The sequence below is a fragment of the Rhea americana genome, unplaced genomic scaffold, assembly GCF_003343005.1.
Source record: "Rhea americana isolate MKP2758 unplaced genomic scaffold, rheAme1 scaffold_103, whole genome shotgun sequence".
Lineage (NCBI taxonomy): Eukaryota > Metazoa > Chordata > Aves > Rheiformes > Rheidae > Rhea > Rhea americana.
In genome coordinates, this window is record NW_028185073.1 from 2,680,476 (window position 1) to 2,701,910 (window position 21,435).

At 33.5% G+C, this 21,435-nt stretch overlaps 1 protein-coding gene and 1 long non-coding RNA gene across 7 annotated transcripts in view; both read right to left on the reverse strand.

Annotated features, from left to right (window-relative positions):
- Positions 1-21,435, reverse strand: part of KDM4C (lysine demethylase 4C) — a 254,335-nt gene that overhangs the window by 200,243 nt on the left and 32,657 nt on the right. For all 6 annotated transcript variants that reach the window (XM_085307133.1, XM_085307119.1, XM_085307141.1 and 3 more), the window contains 2 exons: positions 18,728-18,921; positions 8,327-8,376 (listed from right to left, as the gene is read on the reverse strand). In XM_085307133.1, the coding sequence (XP_085163259.1) occupies positions 8,327-8,376; positions 18,728-18,921 (244 nt within the window). The remainder of the gene's footprint in view (positions 1-8,326; positions 8,377-18,727; positions 18,922-21,435) is intronic.
- On the reverse strand, positions 11,730-15,221 carry LOC146601377 (uncharacterized). Its single transcript, XR_014896108.1, has 2 exons — positions 12,814-15,221; positions 11,730-12,783 (listed from the first exon to the last, which is right to left on the reverse strand). It is a non-coding gene; the product is annotated as an uncharacterized LOC146601377 (long non-coding RNA).

The following is a 21,435-nucleotide window of genomic DNA, read 5'->3' on the forward strand; positions in this document are numbered from 1 at the left end:
ACACATATACAGAGAGAGAGAGAGAATTTTACCACCGTCCTCTCTTAACACATTTGTGTGCGTGTGTGTGTTTAAAAAACAAAGATGAAATTAAGATTTTTAACTAGAGAAATATAAGCTAGCATGACTACAAAAAAGGAAAAAAGTGGGGTAAGAAAGGTTGATATATTGCATTTTGACAAGATTAGAAAAAGTGTTCTTAGAAAAGACTCTTAGAAATGATTAAAAGAATCTGTGTTTGTGTTTACACACAATATCACTGTTTCATGCAAACAATACAAATAAGATAACAGGAGAAASTGTGTGCAGTAATTATGAAATCTTCTCATTTTCCTCTACAATAAATATATTGTCATCTATTCTTTCTAATATTCACAGATGAAAAGAAAGAAGTAGGCAAATTAGATGGAACAAGTTACCAATTAATTATAAAAAAGCAATCCACTACACCAACCCACATAGAGGAAATTCAGAGGTGTACAAGTACTTTAAGCACCAAGTATGTGTTTCCCATTAAGGGTTAAACTATACCATTTACAAGAGAATTCTTAACAAATGCAAAACTCTAAAACCTCTTTCTAAATCGTGCATTTTGAATTAACTTTAGAAATCTACAGATTTGTGCTGCATTAAATGAATTAAAATGTATATTTATAATCAATGAAGAAAATAGTGTTTGAGTCACTCTCTACATAGATTTGTAATCTGCCCCCAAACAAATTCAGTTACTGGTCATAAATTAATTTAAATTGGAAAACCATTGAAGGAAGATAATGTGCATTGTATTAAATACTCCATTTAATTTGAAATTTATATTTACAATAGATAACACATAATTCTGTCCACAAAAATTATGCATTCTATCATCTCAACAAAACACATCACGTATAAGGCAGAACATATCTTTTGTAAAATGAAGGAGAGTATTTTCATGAACTCCCGCTCATGAAACTTAAGCATAAAGTTAAGCATCTCAATAAATATTTAGAAAAGTAAGTATTCCATTTGATTTCCAGAAGATGCAATACATTCTTAAAGTCAGGCAGTTTTGTAAATTCCTAAATAGGATTTCAATTCCAATTTACGAAAGAAATTTTAAGAAAGTTTTTGCTTCAAAAAAATACTCTCAGTGGATTCCCTCAAATTTTCAGTTGCATTATAAATTTACCTAACAATTCATAAGGTAAGAAAATTTCAATATAAATTGAAATATAAATATAAAAACATTCTCTTTTTTTCTAAATACAAAGAGAACATATACAATGTTATTCTTTCATGTAAAAGTACCGAGGACAAAATTAAAGTGAAGAAAACAATGTATAAAAAGAGAAAACAAACAAACAAAAAAACCTTACAATTTACCAGTTATCTGGCCTAGTAACTTGCAGTGACATTAAAATGAAGTAGAAGAGACAGTGGAGAAGAAAGGACACCAGTTCTTCACGGTCAAAAGAAAAACCAAAACAAATCTGCTTAATGACTTTATTAAGACTGATTCCACAAGGAACAAGTATACAAAAATAATACCTAATATTCAACAAATKGAATTCTAACCATTTTGCTGAAAAAATATGGTAAATATGTATAAAATTAATAGGAAAAAAGAAAATCAAGAAAAATGATACAAAAGTATTGCTTAACTGACATAAATTTAGCCACAGGAAATTTAACAAAAATAAGTACTTTCTGTCATATCTTTACTGCATCTGCACACTTGAGTTATATCCTTCTCTTCCAGATATTTTGCTGTCCTTCACAGAAACGGTTTCACTCTTGCACCAGTATGTGCAGCTTAAGCATTCTGTGCCACTACAAAATATTTTTGACTGTCGAAGTCTACACTTAGATATAAATTCAAATTTTCAGTTTCATTCACAGCATTTCTCAAAAATTGTTCTTTTCCATGAACATGGGAAGAAAGAGGGTAATTTCACTGTAATAGTCTCCATTTATCAGAAGGACCTCTGTTCTGCCTGGCCTAACTCTAAAGTCACTGGCAATACTGCACAAGCTTTTCTCTGATCAGAGAAAAACCTTAAATGAGAATGGGTTAGCAGATACAAAGGTATGCCTGCCAGAATAGAGTACTTCACATTAGAAGCATAACAAGTACTTTCCAAAGATATTAAATGTATGGATAGTGAGAAACAAACTTTAAGGAACCTTGAAATTTAAATAAACAAAATATGATAAAATTTTATTCTATTTACCTTCATCAAGTTCCTATTAAGTCATTTCAGGCCAATTCAAGACAGGCCACAACATAGTTCGACTCTAGAGCCTCTTCAAAACTGATGCTGAAATTATTTACAGAATTACCAGCTTACAAGTGTAACTCTCACATCAAAAAGAAAAATACCTGCCATGTACCCAGAATATTCACAGCATTCAAGTTCTATAGTAGATTCTTTTAAACATTTTTATTACTTATGTGAAATTAAATGTCCATTAACTCTAAATCATCCCTACAAAAGCAGGAATTTTTGTGGTCATAGCTAGTCAACTGAGATGTAGCGGACATTCTAGATTTCTTCTAGGTACTTATATTTGGCCTACTGGGCCTTCCACATCCTCTTGGAAACGACTACACACAACCCAATAGGCCATGTCAAAATAATTATTTCACAGAAGGGAAAGACCAAGTCTGGAAAGAACAGAATAAGATAGGCTCAGTCTGCACATTGACTTACATTCATTACCAACAAATTGGTTTAAAACTTCTCCAGTTGCTGCTTTTCTGATATTCTCAACACCTCAGGCTGAATTAGAACCATCTCCAACATAAGAATGATTCAAGATTTTGGTGGCCAAATGTTTGGTTATGAGTACATAAACYACAGGTAAAGTACATTTTACAAGTATATTAATCCTGGAAATTGAAGGTCTCACTGAGGTTTTGCCTTATCTAGTTTATAGTAGAAGCAGTTACAGTTATATAATATATATAATACGTAACAGACTGCCTACAGTTATAGCAGAAGTAACAATTGTAGACTGTGCTAACAATCAAAAACATACTCTCAGAAGACTTCAGATACACACTTTGACATGACACAGAGCAAAATGAATTAATCTTACACAAGATAAACAACGTTGTTTGTACTAACAAAATGACATATCTAAATGTCAGTCTTACCACTAGGCCAAAGATGCATCTTTTGCCAAGGTTATTCTACTGGTTAGACTACAATGCTCCAACACAATTACTGGTTTTCTGAAACATATTCCAGATTCGACCCAAAAGCTTGCTTTCAGGCGAAACTGGGGGCAATGRGCACCAAGCTATATCTGAGGAGGACAAGAGCACACACACGCACACTGGAGAGTACTGTACTGAGAGTCTTTAAGGATAACTAAAGATCTGGGATAATATTTTAAAATAAGTAAATTCAGGCCAATCATTAGATAAATCATTAAGGGACAATGAGCATTGTTACCTGGAAGACTCTCTTTTTTTAACCTGAGAGTACTATTCCTTAATGTCACGCACAACTCTGTATCAGATGACTGTATCTTCATATCACAACTATGATTCAAGCAAAATTAAGCAGATTGGGTTTCATTACCTGGTTGGTTAGTATTTGAAATAATTGAAATACTTATCTGCTATCTGCTAGCAATGCATTCATACTGATTTCAATTAAATTGTTCAGTTATGATAATACATGGACAAAATGGAACACTTCTGTTCTCAAGTAAGTACTCTTTCAACTCTGCAAGTAACTTCATTGACTTGAACAGGGCAATTGACAGTATGTATTATTTTGTATGATCAAGGATAACACATTTTGGCCAATAATAATGTCATTATTTTATAAACACACATAAAAATCATCTTCTGATAGAACTTTAAATTTGGATTCTGACCACTGAATTAATGAGGCAATGTTTACTATCTATTCTACATCAGTGYACACTCAGTTAATGCTTCACCTGAAATTTTAGATTAGATGTGCTATATTTCTAACTTGTTTCTCAATATTAATTTAAAATGAAAACACAAAACCTAAATATTCAAAAGAGGACATTCCAAATTGTAAATAAGTCCAATATAATTAAAATTAATCTCAAATAACATAATTACCTAAATAAAGGAATTTCAAATTTAATGTAATTTTATCTTATGTAGATCATCAAACTTCACTTAAAGGATTTCAAAACATAAAAAATATTAATCATAATCCGTTGATCAATATTCTCTCAACACAGGAGAGATGAAGGAAGGACAGAATTTTGAGTCATTTTATGTTTATATTTTACTTTGGTAGATACAAATAAAAACTTGATATAATGTATTTGAATGAATTTGCAATGATTTGAATTAATGTGGTCTGAATTTCCATATTGCAGATAAAAGAAAAATTAGAAGAATRAGTTCACATGGCAACAGTCCTCACAAAGAAACACTGGCAATTTGTATGCTATACAAAGTGCAGAATACTAAAGCCACAGAAGATAGCAACTATTGCAAAATTTTGCCCAGATGAATGTTATAGCCCAAAGTTTATTATCTCTCAGATGCAAGTTTCCTAACTTAACTCAAATAATTGGAAAAAAGTTACATTCTTCAGATGCTGCAGTTTTCAGATTGGAGGCACTTACAAGATATTCAAGCTGCTGCATTAAGTTTCATTTCAACAACTATTTACACTTATTTTCATACATAAGAGAACTTCTGCATGAAATTAATACTATAAACCATACAAAGCTTTTTAAAACAATATTTAAAATACAATAAACTTTACCTTAGTTTCTACTTTAACATAATTGAATGGACAGATGTTATCTCTTTTCTAAAATAGTTACTGCAGTTAAAGGATCTAGCAAAAGAATTTGAACATCCTTCAAACTATCATATCTGATCTGCCACTCTGCTTCTACTTTTGCTTTATTTTCAAACCTATTTTGTGAAACAAAAAATCCTTTAAAATACTATGGTATTATAGATTAACATAACAAGTATAAAAATTGCAGTAATAGCTCACTTGAGATTTTTATTATGTTTATGTAGTTTTTTTCAATTTTTATGTAGACATAAATGAGAAAACAGCTGAAGGGCAAAATCAAACTGTTGCCTTTATTAGATGCAAGTCTAATGTCTTTCAGATAAAATATTTGTAGGTGCCACAGTCAATCAAGATTTCAATGGAAAACAAAGATTAAAGCACTCATGCACAAAAGGCATGTGTGATAATTGAGATGTACAGACAAAATAATGACAAATATCCAAATCTTCCTTTAATTTTATGTATCAGCTGCTGCCTTGACCTAGACAACCTGCCACATTTGCTGAATTATTTTATCATTTTTATTATTTAGGAGTACTCAATTAATTCAAGAGATAGCTGGTCAGCACAGCTACCCTTAATAATCTGCTTTTTTCCTTTCAGATGTTGCAGTCCTGCAGAAGTATGATTAAAAATACTTTTAATAAATATGTAATTCAGTCTGAAGGTCTCATTTATGCTACATTTTTATTAACCCTTATTATTAACTCAATAGCCATTAGGTTGGTTTACATTTTCATCATTTTAGAATACCTTACTGCAAAATTCGGAATATATTTTGGCAGATGGCAATTGCAACATGGAAGATCACAAATGTCCTGAACTCCATGAGCAGGAAAATCATCAGAAATGATAACTATTTTWAAAAAAATCTGAACATATTTGTCAAAGTGAGCATAAAATTCATCACCTATGCTTAAGAATGACAGTATTATCTTCTGGAATCTATTCTGAGGTATTAGCTGGACCAAAAATACCACGAAAATACTTTACTCACAGAAATACAAGCTAAAATACATCAAAAAAATCAAGCACTAAACTTAAGAAGTATCAGAGATGGTTATTTGTAAAACTAACTTATCTACCTTATAAAGGTGTTATGATAAAATCTTTGAGCATGTAAGCTTTCCTGCAGAAACCCAGTTTCATTCAGTGGCTATAACAGAAAAAACAAGTATTTGAAATTTTATCTTCACTGTTCAATATCTGATTCTATGTTTTTTGCATTCACTGTTCAAAAAGACAGTTCTGAAATAAGACTAATTAAGTTTTTATCATAAACATTATTCATCACAAAAAGTAGATTTGTATTCACCACACTAGTCTTTAATAACTTGAATTAACATATAAACAATAGCTATGGTAGAAAAATTACTTGAATGCAGATGCGCAACAGAAAAGAATGAGCAATGCGCTTCAGCAGGTTCTTTAAATACAGTGATCAGTAAGCATCAAGGAACTGGGTTGGTGTTCCAAGCTCTGGAAGGAAGGAAATCTGTGTGTGCGTGTTACTCAAGCCTCATCCCTCTCTGCCCTATCTTCCCCTAGTCAGTTCTAGTCCAGAGAACTGYTACTACGGATGACACTGAAGTTCTGGATGCTTATCCAACTATGGTATTGGTATAACATTAGGTCATTGATCCCCCAGGACAACCTATCAGCCCCTGACAAACAGTGGTTTTAGGGTTTCCACTTCTACCCCATGTTTTAYGTTTCATTCTTTTTTTCTTTTCAATACAAACCAAACAAGGCAACCCCTTAATTCCACTTATTTTTCAGAAATGGATGAATGAGTGTTGCTGAAATTGACCCTTCTCTTCTTTCTCTCTCAAAAAAAAAGTTTGGACGTGCACTTGTTATGAAACGTTTAAGTCCAAATCATTTTAAAATTCTGCACAGCTGTAAGCAACAAATATGAAATCCTGTAATACATCATAGTAACTGCAAAGTCTATCTGCCCAAGAATCCTATTTACAAAGGTCAAAAGCAGATATAGAGAGAAGAGTTTAAATACAGCATGAAACCTTCACGTCCTCTAAGTACTCCTCCAGGACCTGCTAGTCAAGGCTCAAAAAGTTCCAAAGCTGTATGTGGTTTCCATGTCCCCTTTAACAAATTTCTCTGCCTGTATTATCCAGTCTCCAATCCATGTAAACTTTTAGATTCACTATTGGCAACAAGTTCAAACTATATGAAGAATCATGTTCCTCTGCTTGTTTTGAAACTGCTAAGACACTTCATTCAGAGTCTGCAATTGTCCTGGAAGATCCAACGAAGAATCATCCTTCAATTATCTTTTTCACAGCAGTCATCACAGACCTTTATGACACAACTTCTCTTTGGATCTTTTCTAGACTGAAAAATTCTAGCTTTCCGAAGTTCTTTGTACAGAAAAGCCATATTTCTGGTCATCCTCACTGCCCCTTTCTGGACCTTTTTTATTTCCCCATTCCTTTTATTCACTACTCTTTTCCTGTAACCCTTAAAAATAACTATTGAACCACCTTAACATAAAACTCAGTGTCATCTGCACTTTATATAATTAATACTGACTTGTTCAATRGTGACTCCTGCAAGCTTTAAGATATACATGTACAGCAATCTGTACTTTACAAGCCGTAAAAGAATCTGGAAAGGAGAAAATGAGGGAAAACTTTCTCAAATGGAACAACAGGTAATTTTAGGACTATGAAATACAATTATCTAGGTTGATATCTGCCCACCTGAGAAGWTTTTTTTCCCAAGAGTACAAGTTCATAGGCCTTTTCTTTCACATCTCAGTCATATACATCAAGTTATTGATCACAGTAACTAATTTAAAAATAGCTCAGAATAATAATCATACACATATATGCACACAAAATAGGTCTGAAAAGAAAACGTACAAATATTTTCAGAATTTAGTCCTCATGTATAATATCTAGTTACCACTTTCAATAGTATTTCTTATATAATACGGTTAATAGCAAACTGCAAAACGTGTGCTGCCATATCAAAAAACATGTCTAATAGTTTTTCATATTCATAATCAGTGCTCTTAATCCAGAACAAAACAGGGAGCTGCTTAAAATAAACCAAATTACTATGTGAGAAATTATTTTCCTGTGGATAAGTAATACTTGGCCCTTAAGTCTCTTCCCTACAGCAATATCCTCTGCTCTTTCAGAAGGGGTACCCTCACATCTCTAGAATGCAAAAACCAGATTACACTTGGCTAGGCTGGATTTATTTGCCTGCTCACTGGCCAGATAGYCTGCTATCAAAACAGGATTTGAGTTGGCAGGTTTTGCCTGCTTCCTTTTACCTGAAGGTCTCCATTTGGGCTCCACCCAGTCATTAACTTTTATAAAACTTCAAGACTCAGCTACCTCTGACAGTTCTACTTTTTCATCAAATTTGGCTAAAAGATTCAAAAGTTRCTGGGGGCAAGGAGCTATAAGAAGGGAAAAGGGGGGACAGAGGAAACAATGATATCTATCAATAATAATCTAATGATATCCATCAATAATAATCAATAATAATCTCACAATAAATATTACCTTGAGCTAGTCGTTCCAGACGCCTCCCATGTTCTGGAGGAACAGCATACCTAAAAATTCACACAAGGAAAAACATAAAGTGTTTAAAGACATAATTGCTAAACAAGCCATAGTTTCATATAAGTTAAATACCAAAAAATACAGAAGCCAGCAAGATTGAAGAATGAAGAAAGGTATAATCTGCAGAAAAACTTGTGATTTCATTATTCTTGAGAAAACGTCTTAGCTTATCTCAGCTTAAACATTATAATATGTAGACTAAGAATGGTTTATTCACTATGTAAAATCATGGATATTGACAATATTTTACATGATTACACCACTTACCATTTCAGTTAAAAGAAGATCCAGGTATTTTTATTTGCAAAATGAAGCAGACACACATAAAACAGTATAATACCCAATTCACATGGGATTACTTTCTTTGAATCTTACCATACTTCACAAGCATTCAACAGAAAAACATGAGCATTAAACAAACGTTTTTTATTTTTTCCTTATAGTCAATGCTAGTGAATAAGAGAGTTACTTATTGCAAATCAATACAATTAAATCTTTTTTTTTTTTTTTTTTTTTTTAACTCTAAGAAATGCACTTCCTTTAAATTCTGCAATTATACAGTCCTTGGAAACATTTTAATCCTACAATAGCTACTTTTACAAGATTTCATAATCTATTTGCAGCAAATCAGGAAGAATATAGCAGGACTGGAATCATCATCATGTTACTTTTAATGTTACAGCTAGAAAATTCTAGATTATTGAAAAATGAAGTTTCATTCTGCTTTTCTGAACACACACAGAATGTAAAAAATTGCAACTTTATTATTTAATATTTAATGTATTTCATACATTTATTGGATGCATTAGTCTGTACTAATCGACTTCAACAGCTTGAACATGACATAATTAGCTTCTATTTCAGTTTAATATTGTAACAGATTTGGATTGAATCTTCTCTGTAAAAATATAGTTCAAAAAAGGAGAAAATGCATATTTAGCAGTACCACGTAGTCYAAAGCCACATTTTCAAAGCAAGTTAACATTCAGCTTTTTTCTTTTACTATTCTGTGAACACAGATTTCATTCATCTCCCTTGTCAACTCACTAACATTCACAACTTGACTAAACCAAATGAAGTATCCTAGGCCCCTTATTTTGTACAATAATTAAACATCTCCTTTTCTCTGTCTCCCAGATAAACACTTGTGTGCACACATATACACTCCCCACCATTGCTCTGTATTACAAGAAAAACTGCTGCATAAAAGCAAGATTTGTGTATCCCAGAAGTCAGTGCTCCAAGTACAACTCTAACAAAGCCCATGCTCATTGAGAACCCACACCAAATGATATTAAGCAAAAGAAGATTTTCAGTTTGACTCCATTCACTGTTTCASTTTTAATCAGAATTTCATTATCTCCCCAAAATGAATTGTTTCTCTCCATTTGTCATTCCAAACTGTTTATATATCTGCCCTCTACTGTTTATTACCCATGCATCAGTGTGTACAAAGTAATCTAAAATATGTTTGCATCTTTCACAGCCCAGTGCAAACAAATTGCTATGTATAGCACTGTGTATTGTACTATGTCATTACATTACACAACTCCATAAATTAAAGCCAAAAGAAACAGTGTGTATGTCTAACAAAAAACTCTAATTAGGCCTTTCTTTGCTTTTCATGCCTCTAATTAGACTGGGATTCTTTCTAAAAAGTTGCTCAGTACAACATACTACATTTTTGTGTTAACATGTTGTCACATGCTTCCGCTTGTACACGTGGGCATGTAGGTATTTATCGACAGCATAAAAATGCAGAATTTSACAACTGAACTCTCAATATATCACTTGGAAAGACAAGATGTGATTTAACTAGGCTGAACCTATTGATCTAGTGAATCCAAAACTGTCAAGCAATAGTTCATTAAACTAAAGTTAGTCCTTTTTACCACTCTCTTGTTTCTGGTGATACCATCTACTCCTTGACCTTTCGTTTCTTCCCAGTGTTGCTACTGCCCTCTTTTCTCAGTTAATGGACCAAGAAAAGAAAACTTTCTAGTATCACGCATCAGGAACCCAGTTTCACTCTCCAGATATTTCAGGCTAATGACTTTCCTTGGTTCCAAATGTAAGTTATTAGAAAATTGAGCTTCTTCATACATGAGTAGCTGCCTTGGATACCTGTCAAATTATACCAACATGAATCTTACTAGATCTTTGGTTTACAATACAAATTAAGCAAAAACTCCAAACCCTACGTCAGTCGAACTATGGAAGAAAGAAGGTTAAAGGAATACAGCCACTCCTGAAGGAGGCACCAAGCACTCTTTCCTATRCTGATCTCACTTCTGCAGCTGCAGTGTTACAGTTTTTAGAAAGCTTGTGTCCAACCTCTTCTAGCTACATTAACAAAAAGCCGCTRATTTTTGATTTCTCAAATCTTAAGGCCAAATCCTGCCCTCTTTAAAACTTAACGTAAAGGATGTTAAATGCTAAATCACTAGGAGGCAAAGAGAAAGTTTCTCAGATACAAAACAAATTTACAAAAAAGAAGAAAAAAGTATTATCGGTGATGCTAAGTACCTTTTAATTGTATTAGTTCAGGAAGACATACTTGTGTAAACTCTTGAAAAGACAGATATATGATAAAAACTGAGTTCATCACTGTTCATTGCTGGAGTTACACCATAAAGGCTGGGTAATTATGATAGATATACATATGCTGAATATTATTCAGGACCATCTGCTCTGAAATATACATAATGCAGCAATGCAAGGGTACAGGCAACAAGATCTATAAATAAATGATAATAAATATTATATGCAARTCAAGACTGTGTCTCACAAACAGCTATATACCTAAATTTCCCTTACATTTTCAAGGTTAAATACTTTACATTATTTCTCAGTGAACTTTAAGTATCCTYAGTCTTAGGGAATAACATCCACTGTTTACCCATGAACTAGTAGCAATATAAGCTCACTGTGCTATCCATATTCCTCAACCCCCTAGTGGATGTAGTAACAGGCAGTACTCTAGTCCCAACGATTACTTAGTCATGTCTTTAACTCAGAAAATATGATTGGTGACAATTAAGATAGTAGAGTATGATGCAGAAAGCTGGTCTACTGGGAACTTGGCTGAAATAGCTGCTTAATAATTTCAGTAACTACTTTGGTTACTAYTGACTGAGAAGCACAACTTATAATATTATCTTTGATTTACTGCTGCTTTCATGTCATTTCGGTTTTTCTGTATGAGGGTGAATTTATTTTTTGTCTCCCAATAAAACAGCTGCTATTCTACTACAGTAAAATACAACAATTTTACTTCACATGGCAAATAAAATCCAGTACAGGAAAAAAAATGTAGTTTTTACTAACAGTCAATAGAAATGAGTACAGACATCTGAGTTTTATTAGGAATGTTTGGACATTACATTGAGAAGCACACACATAACAACACATCAAGAAAAAAATACTCCTTTTCCTTTAAGTTGGAAACAAGACTCTTTAGTCCCTCACTCAAAAATGTTCATGAAAAGCAGGAGGACCACAGACGAAATTGTATAACTCAAAGGAAAGTGTGGATAAAAATGGCAGCTTTCAAAAGAAGCAATAACTAACAAAATTTCAGAGGGTACAAGGCAAATCATTTAATGTCATCATATCTCCACAGTAATATCTACTTTTTCACATTTTCATTCAAGAGACTGTTGCAGAAACATCAGACAACACAAAGTAATTCTATTATACAAACAATGCTTATAGAAGATTGGAGTAAAAATTGACGCTGACACATTCACAATGTACATCTTAAAACAACTCTAGGGCATGACCATTATTAACTGCATCACTTACAGATAATTTTGCATATTTTTCATTACCTTCACATCTTTTACCCTCCCCATCTAACAATGTATGGTATAACCATGACTCTTTAGATAATCAAAGTAGGCATGAAAAGAAAAACTGTTCAAAGCTCACAGATATCTAAAGAGGAAATTAAGAAGGTCAAATTTCTACATTTATATTAAAATGAGACTGAGGAAGTGACAGGGAAGAAATAGGTACGTAAGTTTTGTTCAGAAATATTATTATATTAATGTAACTTCAAGAAAAGATAGGACATGAAAAATTATTACATTAGCTGAGTTTTAAAGAAAATTTTTGATTCAATTAGTTTCATCTCTCTCACATCTGCATCCTGCAAGTGTTCAGGAAGTCAAGCTTTACAACCCCAGAAGCCAATTTTAAGTTCAGTTACTTGTTAAATCACTGTATATAATTTCGGACTGTGTATTCTGATACTACCGCTTTGCCTGTTTGTGATATTAATGTAAGTAAATTCAAGAATTGGTTCATTTCTCAATCTGAAACCTTGTAAAAGCCTTGTCATGCCTCCAAAATACACACAAATACATACAGCAGGCTGAGAGGGTTTCAAAAGAAACCTGTTTACAGGAAGGGAGATACTTTAATACTTTTTCCCTGCCACACTAGCAGATTGCATTGAAAACCAGTAAATTCTCACAAGATCTTGATTCTGTTCCCAGGTCTTAGGGACCATTTATCTAGTGAGCAGCTAATGGAAATTACAGAAATTTCTTGGTAGCAGATAGAAATGGTCTGGAAGGTTATGCCATTCATCTTGCTTTTGGGGCTGGAAATTGGTTATTCAGTACTGTAGAATTGCCTAAGTGTAGGTAGCAGTTACATCTGAAATTTGAAAACTTTTAAGGTGCTGAGTAAACTGTATGTTTTACAAGTGAAATGGCTTTTAGGACAGCACTATTCGAAGTAAGGTAAAAGCACCTCGAAAACAAAGACTCATAGGTTTTGTGCTTAAAAAATAAAAATAAATAAATAAATAATCAGCCAAATAGCAAGATGGTCATTGGACCATTTTATTAACCTCATTATTCGTATCTCAGTGACAAGAAATAGGATAGGAAATATGCCAGATACATGCAGCGATAATGGATAATGCCATCAGATACAAGCTAATTCTGCGTGACACTAAATACTTTACCAAGCTACTACTCTGAAGCCTTTGTTATGTATTGACAGGGGAACAATAGCTGAGTATTACTTTGTGCTAATTACTATTTAAAAAAATTCCAAAGCTTCAAGGAAATAAAATGTTGTTGTTAAACTTATAACTGTAATTTGTTCACAGTAAGTATAATTCATTGGTTTTACAGTTGATAACATKCAAATTGCATACTCTAGGTTACAGCAAAGTAAGGCTCTCTAATTTCAGACACTGGGCTCAGAATTCCATGTCAGTCACAAGTAACATTAGTTTGCTTTACAATCTATTTAGGAAGTTAATATTTGTGCATATATAGATTCAATAAATAATGGATTTTTAAAATATAGATAAAATTCATAAAAAGCAAATCCTCTTCCATTAAGCTACCTTTTAAAATCCAAAATCAAGTTTTACTTTCAATCTCTTCACTCCTCAGAAGTGGTGGTGTCGCTGCTGTTTTCAGAAYAGCCTTTAACAACTCCCTGTTATTGCCTCTCTTTACTAACTGCCACATCTCCCTCAAAGTTCTTCCACTTTATGGACAGTGCTCTTCACTACTAAATACTTGTCTGTTTTCAAGTATAGTGATGAATCTTTCCCATTGCTGATAAACCTGTATACCATTTGTTTCTGATTATAACTCCCTTTTTATTAGATCTGTTTTATAACTCTTCTGATAGACAATGTGGCTAATATTCTCCTTTCAATATAAGTATAAACATCTCCCCACCTCTCACAGAAGTTCTATACTTTACTGCTACATTTCACATTAAAATGTTAGCACTTTAAATTTTTCATCATTTTTCATTTTCCAGAAAACATAACTGAGAAACATGCCATTTTTGTCAATGGTACACATAATTTGTGCGAAAGTGGCAACATACTTCCACTCATGCTGAGTTCAGCTCCATCACCTGATCAAATCTTGATTAGTCTTTGTTAGCTGCTGATCACCCTGAAAATCGTACTAATGAAATCCTAGATAACCCTGGGAAAATCTTTACACTCCAGCTGAGTCTCCTTTACACTACCTACTTGATTATTACATTTGTTCTGAAACCATACAGTGTCAGCATCAGCACAAGTATGCTTTCTCTCCGACATCTTTTTGTACATAATATTAACTTCAATTAATATCASTATCCAATCATTTTATCTCACCATATGCATAACCCCATCACTCCTTTCTCTACTGCTGACATTCAAAACTTTCTCCATTTTTCCTTAATAAGAGAAGATACCAGGTGTTGGTACACATTCCACCCTGGCGAATCCACAACTATATATTCTAGTCATGTTATTCAAGAGGCAACCTGAATAGTTCCACATGGCAGAATCTTAGGGAGTCTCTAGAGAATCAGACTTATCACTATGCTATATCCACTTACTCTAGAATATAGAATTCCTGAACCTAAATCACTTGTTTTATTTTAGGCTTCACTATGGATCTTTTCACTCTGCTCCTTTGAAACTAATCACTAAACTTGTAGGTAAAACCTTATACACTTTGCTCATCTAGTTTTGGCTAAGTTCTCTTTCTCCAAAAATTTGGCCTCTTTCTTGACATTATCACAGAGATGGAATCATCTTCCCTTCCTGCAGCATATATATGTCTTTATTTTACAACTGACACTCCCTGTAAGGTATTCTGTGATAAACAGAATGTATTACTATGTTTGTTTTTTTGTTGATACAATTTATTATCCATTGCCATTTCCACTCTGTTCATAAGAGTTAAGAACTGACCAAAGAACACCAGGRAACATCCTCATAAACCAGTACATAGATTATCTGTTTGTATTGGATTTACAGTTTGTACTTTTTAATAGTAAAGTATCAGACTCTTTATATGGAAAATAATTCATATCTTCACCGTAAGACATAAATGGTGAACAAAATGAGTATAGTTTAAAATATCACAGTCTAAAATAAAATACTAAATATATTCTCCACACAACCTTACTCTTTTTCTCTAACAAAAATAAGAATAAATGAGTCCAATTACTATTATATTTCAAATATCTACAATGCCATGAAAATAATTGCTCTGGACCTGCTTAATAAACACTTTCACATATTCATTATTAATATACTTCAAGCAGATTTACCTCATCTTAATCCTTTATGAGGTAAAAAATTCCTATCAACATCACCATTTTTCACAGGAGTCAGGTAAACATCACAAAGAACAAGCACTGCTTTCAGATAATTAATACACTCAAAATACCCTCCAAAAGATAAACGTCTTATTCAGATTTTTGAGTTTATAAATCTATAATGTAAACTGAATCATTATCTGTATCTTATCCAAGGATCCCATCCACATACCATAACCAGTAATCTAGCATTATTTTTGCTATTATATACTGAAATCTGTTTTCTACAAAGTACTAATTTCCAAGAGCAGTTCAATATCTCAACAATAGGATGCAAAACAAAATTCGTCATATTAAGTGAAACAAATAAATTCTCTTTAGTCTAGGCCTATAACCCTGAAATAAAAAGTACATGGAAGAAAAAAATATTTAAGAACAAATGGCAGAGTCAAGAAATTTTTATTAGTATCAAACAGMCCCAATATACTATTATGAAATAAGTATCAGCAACAAACCAAATTAATAAATTAGGTAAATCATCAATCACTCAAATGATTCTTCACAGCAAGAAAAATATTTTATAAGGAACTGTGCTGTAAAATGAGGCCAGAAGAAAGCCCAGTGGAAAGCTGCAGTAAAAATTCTGCCCGGCAGTAAGAAATTATAATAGATTCTATTCCCTTTTTCAACAATTTTTCCTCACTACATCCTTCTCTCTTCTCCCTTCATATTGTTCTATTTATGAGGATTTTAATTTTGTTAATTCCTTTTTGTCCTTCAAATTATTTTCTGCTTTTAGCGCTTTGAGAGTAGAAAGTAATAAAAAGCAAAAAATACGCATTTATGTATATAAATACAAATAAATATATATATGTGTGTKTATGTATATACAATGTGTATGTATGTGTGTACRTATAGATATATATACACATACTCATACATACACACCAACATCTGTATTTACGATCTGGCAAACTTAGACAAACATTTTCCTGTTTCATTTAAGGCAGTCAGTGGAGGGATCAGAATGCAAAACAAAATTTTCTTTGTATAACTGTTGATGGTGAAACTGCACAGAGAATAAGAAGAAATGAAAATTAATCAAAGCCTAAATACAAGTAAACTCCAAATGCCATAAATACTGCCACAGCAGTCAGTTTTAGCTGTTGTCTGCARAACTGGTCTTCCAGGAGGAAGTCATCCTCTTCTCACAATGCATAGAAAATATACTAYCTATCATGCTTTTTTCAGTTCTCCATGCAGCTGTCTTAACAGCTACATGCATAACCAGGAAAAAATAAGGAGAAAGGTATTACTATCCATGCCAGTCTATTTCAATCCACTAAGGAAGCACTTGTCAATTCAGTTAAAAAAAAATGGCAGACAACATGCTTACTACCTGTATCCTAAAATTCAACTCATCCTCCACTTGTATTACACTAGTATGTTAACATTTGGTATGCTTTACTGATACAGGAACATCTCTAGCACAAATTAATTTTTTTCTTACAGAAACGGCATTGTTTCTGTAAGAGTATGGGTATAAAAAATAATTTTTAACTTTCTTTGGATTTTGCTTTCAGTGCTACATTTCCCAACATTATCTAGTTAACTCTACAGATTCTCATACATTTGCATAATGTTTTTGTGTTGGCTGCAAATACAGGAAYACTTGTTTTTCCTGGTAGTGTTGTTTTAAAATAACAATACCTCTATTTCAGCTTAACTCAGTATATTTTTCCTTTTCTCCAGTACATCTACCATAGAGGCCAACATGGCTCAAGAAAGACTTACAAAGGAATTAGTATCCATCACTACGTCTTTAAAAGATGCAATAAACACTGATTAATGACTTTATCTAACAGTGTAAGCAAATATCCATAAATGAGAAATGTATTTATCATTTTATCAACTCGCAACTTCTTCAAATTAGTTCAAACCAAGGTTTCTCAGCTCTTATCCACCGTGCCTATGAACTTAAATGTCTCAATCACTTGGAATTTTAAAATATTCAGTGAGGTTTTTTAAATAGAGTTGTAAGATTCCTAAAAATACAAAACAATTTTTGGCAAATCATTGCTTTAGTTAAATTGCACTTATGGTCTTACAGTATCTTGAAATTGCTTGATCTTTGCATCCATTTTTAAACACAGTTGTCATTTTTGCACCTGAGAAGGCTCTCTGTTAGAATGCTCAAATCTATCAAAGCAGCAATTTTCAACAACAAATATTATTAATCAACGCAAAATTGACTTTCATTATTCCAAGAGGCCGTGTTTATCTTCTCTGTCTAAACACAAGAGTCACTGTACATGAAGAGCAGGTAAGCATAAAGCAGCTACCTAAGAACAAGCAGCTGGCCAGTTTACCATTCTCTTCATAGCAACACAATCAGAAAAAAATGGTATTTTTTAATATGTCATTTAAATATACAGTGTTGCATAGGTCTTTCTCTTTTGTATGGGTATAAAAAATAACCACTATAAAATCTAAACTAATCTAATAATGCCTGAAGGACATAATCAGCCACAAAATTCTCCATATAGTTTGGATAAATAGAAACTGCCAAGAGATAAGAACTGTCTATCTTTTGTACATCTTTCTAATATGTTTACAGTCTTTTCACAATTTTTTAAAAAAGATTCTCTGATCAGTATGAAAACATTGCTCTCATATGCATAAATATGTAAGTATACCATAAGTTGGATAATACTTGATTTACATTTCTCTCCACTGAATAAAACGCTTTTCAATTAAAAAAATCTAAGATTATAGGGAAAGAACAGAAGCCTCATACTTAGGCACTACCTTCAAGATTAAATCTCTTCTCTTACCTGGGTTGTTGAGTAACAGCAGAGAATATCCCTGATTCAGTGCATGTTTAATAGAAAGCACAGAGGCAGTCTCAAAGGACTATTCACATGTCTACAAGAACTGAACCTAAGAGACAGATTTTAAAGAGGCCTTAGATGAGTTCAAGTAGTGTGAGCGGTTCCCAACTCACTGAACTTCTCATACTAATTCATTACTACTTTTTCCTACTGAACTCAGACAAGCCCTATACATATTTTTAGCCTCCTCCTAAGATAAAGATTTGAGTTACTGAGAYGTTCTTTACACTGACAAATATTACCTGTTTCATAGCATTCTCAAATAATATGACTATCTTGGCCTATCACTCTGAAGCAATTCTACCTCAACTGTTTGCTTTAGTTAGAACAAACAAACAGAAAACAGATACAAGCTTTCATAAAAATTTAAACTTGCCATGACTTTGGCTCCCCAAAGTGAAGATAATTAATACTGTAGAGATCCATGTCTTCAGTATGCCATGCAAATGTTGTTTTCCACATGCCAAAATAGAGATATGGAGTATTTACACCCTCAATAGAAATTCCACAGTCTTCTCCTACAACATCCAATATTGTATTAAGATGGCCAATATTCCAYTCCTCAATATCCTGAAAAAGATACATAACAAATGTGTTAAAGTAATGCAAGCTTATTTAATAGTCTCATTCAAAAGATACATGTCAAGATCTAGAGTTTAAGGGGACTACAGATCCCAACAAATTTGTAAGTACTTAAGGAAACTGGTGAAGTTACCTGAAAAAAAAAATCTTTTGACCTTTAGTAAGATTTAGATCAGATTCTAACTCCAAGATGTTCAGAGAAGAAATGTACAGAGCTTCACATCTGCTAAGGTTTAATACATCAATCCTAAAAAGGATTAAAACTCCATCCACAACAGAAGTAATAGCACCAGACAAAAATCTTTGATCAATGAATAGCTAGAAGACACTAAGTTTCACCAGGCGTATCTATGCTTTTATATTACTTATAAAGTAATACTACACAGTATGAAAAATGCTTAACAAATGGCAACTTTCTAAATTTGCCATATTCTCTGAAAGGTATGAAGAACAAAACTATTACATCACTTCACAGATAATTCTAATCATAATGAAATACTGCACAATACAGCACTTCAGAAGAAATCTAGTGATTTCATGGGATTTCAGCTGTTTTTCTTCCATTATTGCCTACAGAGTTTATGTATAAAAAGCCCTGCATGTAGTTTTTGTTATATTTCAGGTTCACCCACAAAGTGCAGTACTAATTTAAGGTCATACAGCATACAAAAATGAGTAGAGCCAAGATCAAAGCTACAAAACTGAAAAGAAAGGGATTACATTTCATTATAACAGCAATCATTAGCACCTCCAGAAAAGGCACTATCAGGTGCACACACAGAAATAAATAAATAAGAGATAGGGAGAGAACAATCAAGGAATATAAGTGAACTATTTTAATTATAAAATCAATTCAGGTATACTGAATTGAGAAAATAACATCTAAGCATGTTATTAACMACCATCTCCTCCCCCACTGCAATCCTACACTGATACGCTGAACACTTACGGCAATCTTAATCGTATTTGGGGAATGGATTGCTGGAAATAAATTAAGAAACATGGTAACATACGGCAGTTGAACAGGTAATGAGGGATGTATGTCCAAGGTAAAGGAAGAAATAACAGACTGTTAAAACTCTCAGTTTTCATTTCCTTATTTTTTTGAAATTTTAAATCAAGTATGTTATGTATGCAGAAACCAGAACTGATATTCAAGACAGTAACTTCTGTATTAACTTCAACTTTAATTGAAGAACCACCTCTGACTGCAGTGATTATTTCATTTAAAAAGAAAAGCTATCCTTAACTTGTCTGGGAACTGGAACAAAGGAGTTGTACTTACACATTGAGTTAATTCGTGACAGTATTTTTATTTTTTGATGACAGCTTTAGATTTGATATATTCATGTGACAGAAAGGGTATGTAAGTTTTAAAACAATATGATAAGCATTATCAGAATAAAAAATTAAACAAATTTAAATTTAAATAGCAGATGTTGGTAAAATTTGCTGCTTTCAAATCTCAAAATCCTAACCATCAGCAAGGCAGAAAAGTTATGAGATAAAAAAAYGTTTGAAGAAGGAATTTAAATTTATTCTTCAAATCAATTTACACATTTACTTGAAKAACACATACATATTTGGTCACAGATTCTGAGCAGTCATTTTGGAGAAACAAAGTCTCTCTACTACATATACAGCAAAAGACCAGATACCTACTAAATACGGAAAAATGGAGGCAACAACTTCACTGTGGAGTCACAAAGCCTCTTACATAAGGTTGTAATACAATAACAAATACACTAGATAAAAAACTGTTAATCAACTCTATCCACTTTGAGAGTGGCCAAAAGCAGACATCTAGCGAAGAGTCCAAAAACAGGGTAAATGGAGCAGTATTTTTACAGTAATACCTTTCCAGCCTCCAGAAATTTGCAAATTGAAGGATTCTGCAGCCAGAAGTGGTAGAGTTGTATTTTATGACCTGGATGAGGGGACAGAGTGCCTCCCCAGCAAGTTTGCTGATCATACCATGCTGGGAGGAGTGGCTGACACAGCTGAGGGCTGTGCTGTCATTCAGAGAGACCTGGACAGGCTGGAGAGTTGGGYGGAGAGGAACCTCCTGAGGTTCAACAAGGGCAAGTGCAGAGTCCTGCACCTAGRGAGAAATAACCCTAGGCACCAGTACARGCTGGGGGCTGACCTGCTGGRRAGCAGCTCTGCAGAGAAGGACCTGGGAGTGCTGGTGGATGACAAGTTGTTCATGAGCCWGCAATGTGCCCTTGTGGCCAGGAAGGCCAATGGTCTCCTGGGCTGCATTAGGAAGAGGGTTGCCARCAGGTCGAGGGAGGTGATCCTGCCCCTCTMCTCAGCCCTGGGGAKGCCTCAGCTYGAGTMCTGTRTCCAGTTGTGGGCTCCCCAGCACAASAGAGACATGGAGCTACTGGAGAGAGTCYRGCGTAGGGCYATGAAGATGATCAGAGGGCTGGAGCACCTGCCCTGTGAGGAACGGCTGCGAGAGCTGGGCCTCTTCAGCCTGGGGWAGAGAAGMCTGAGGGG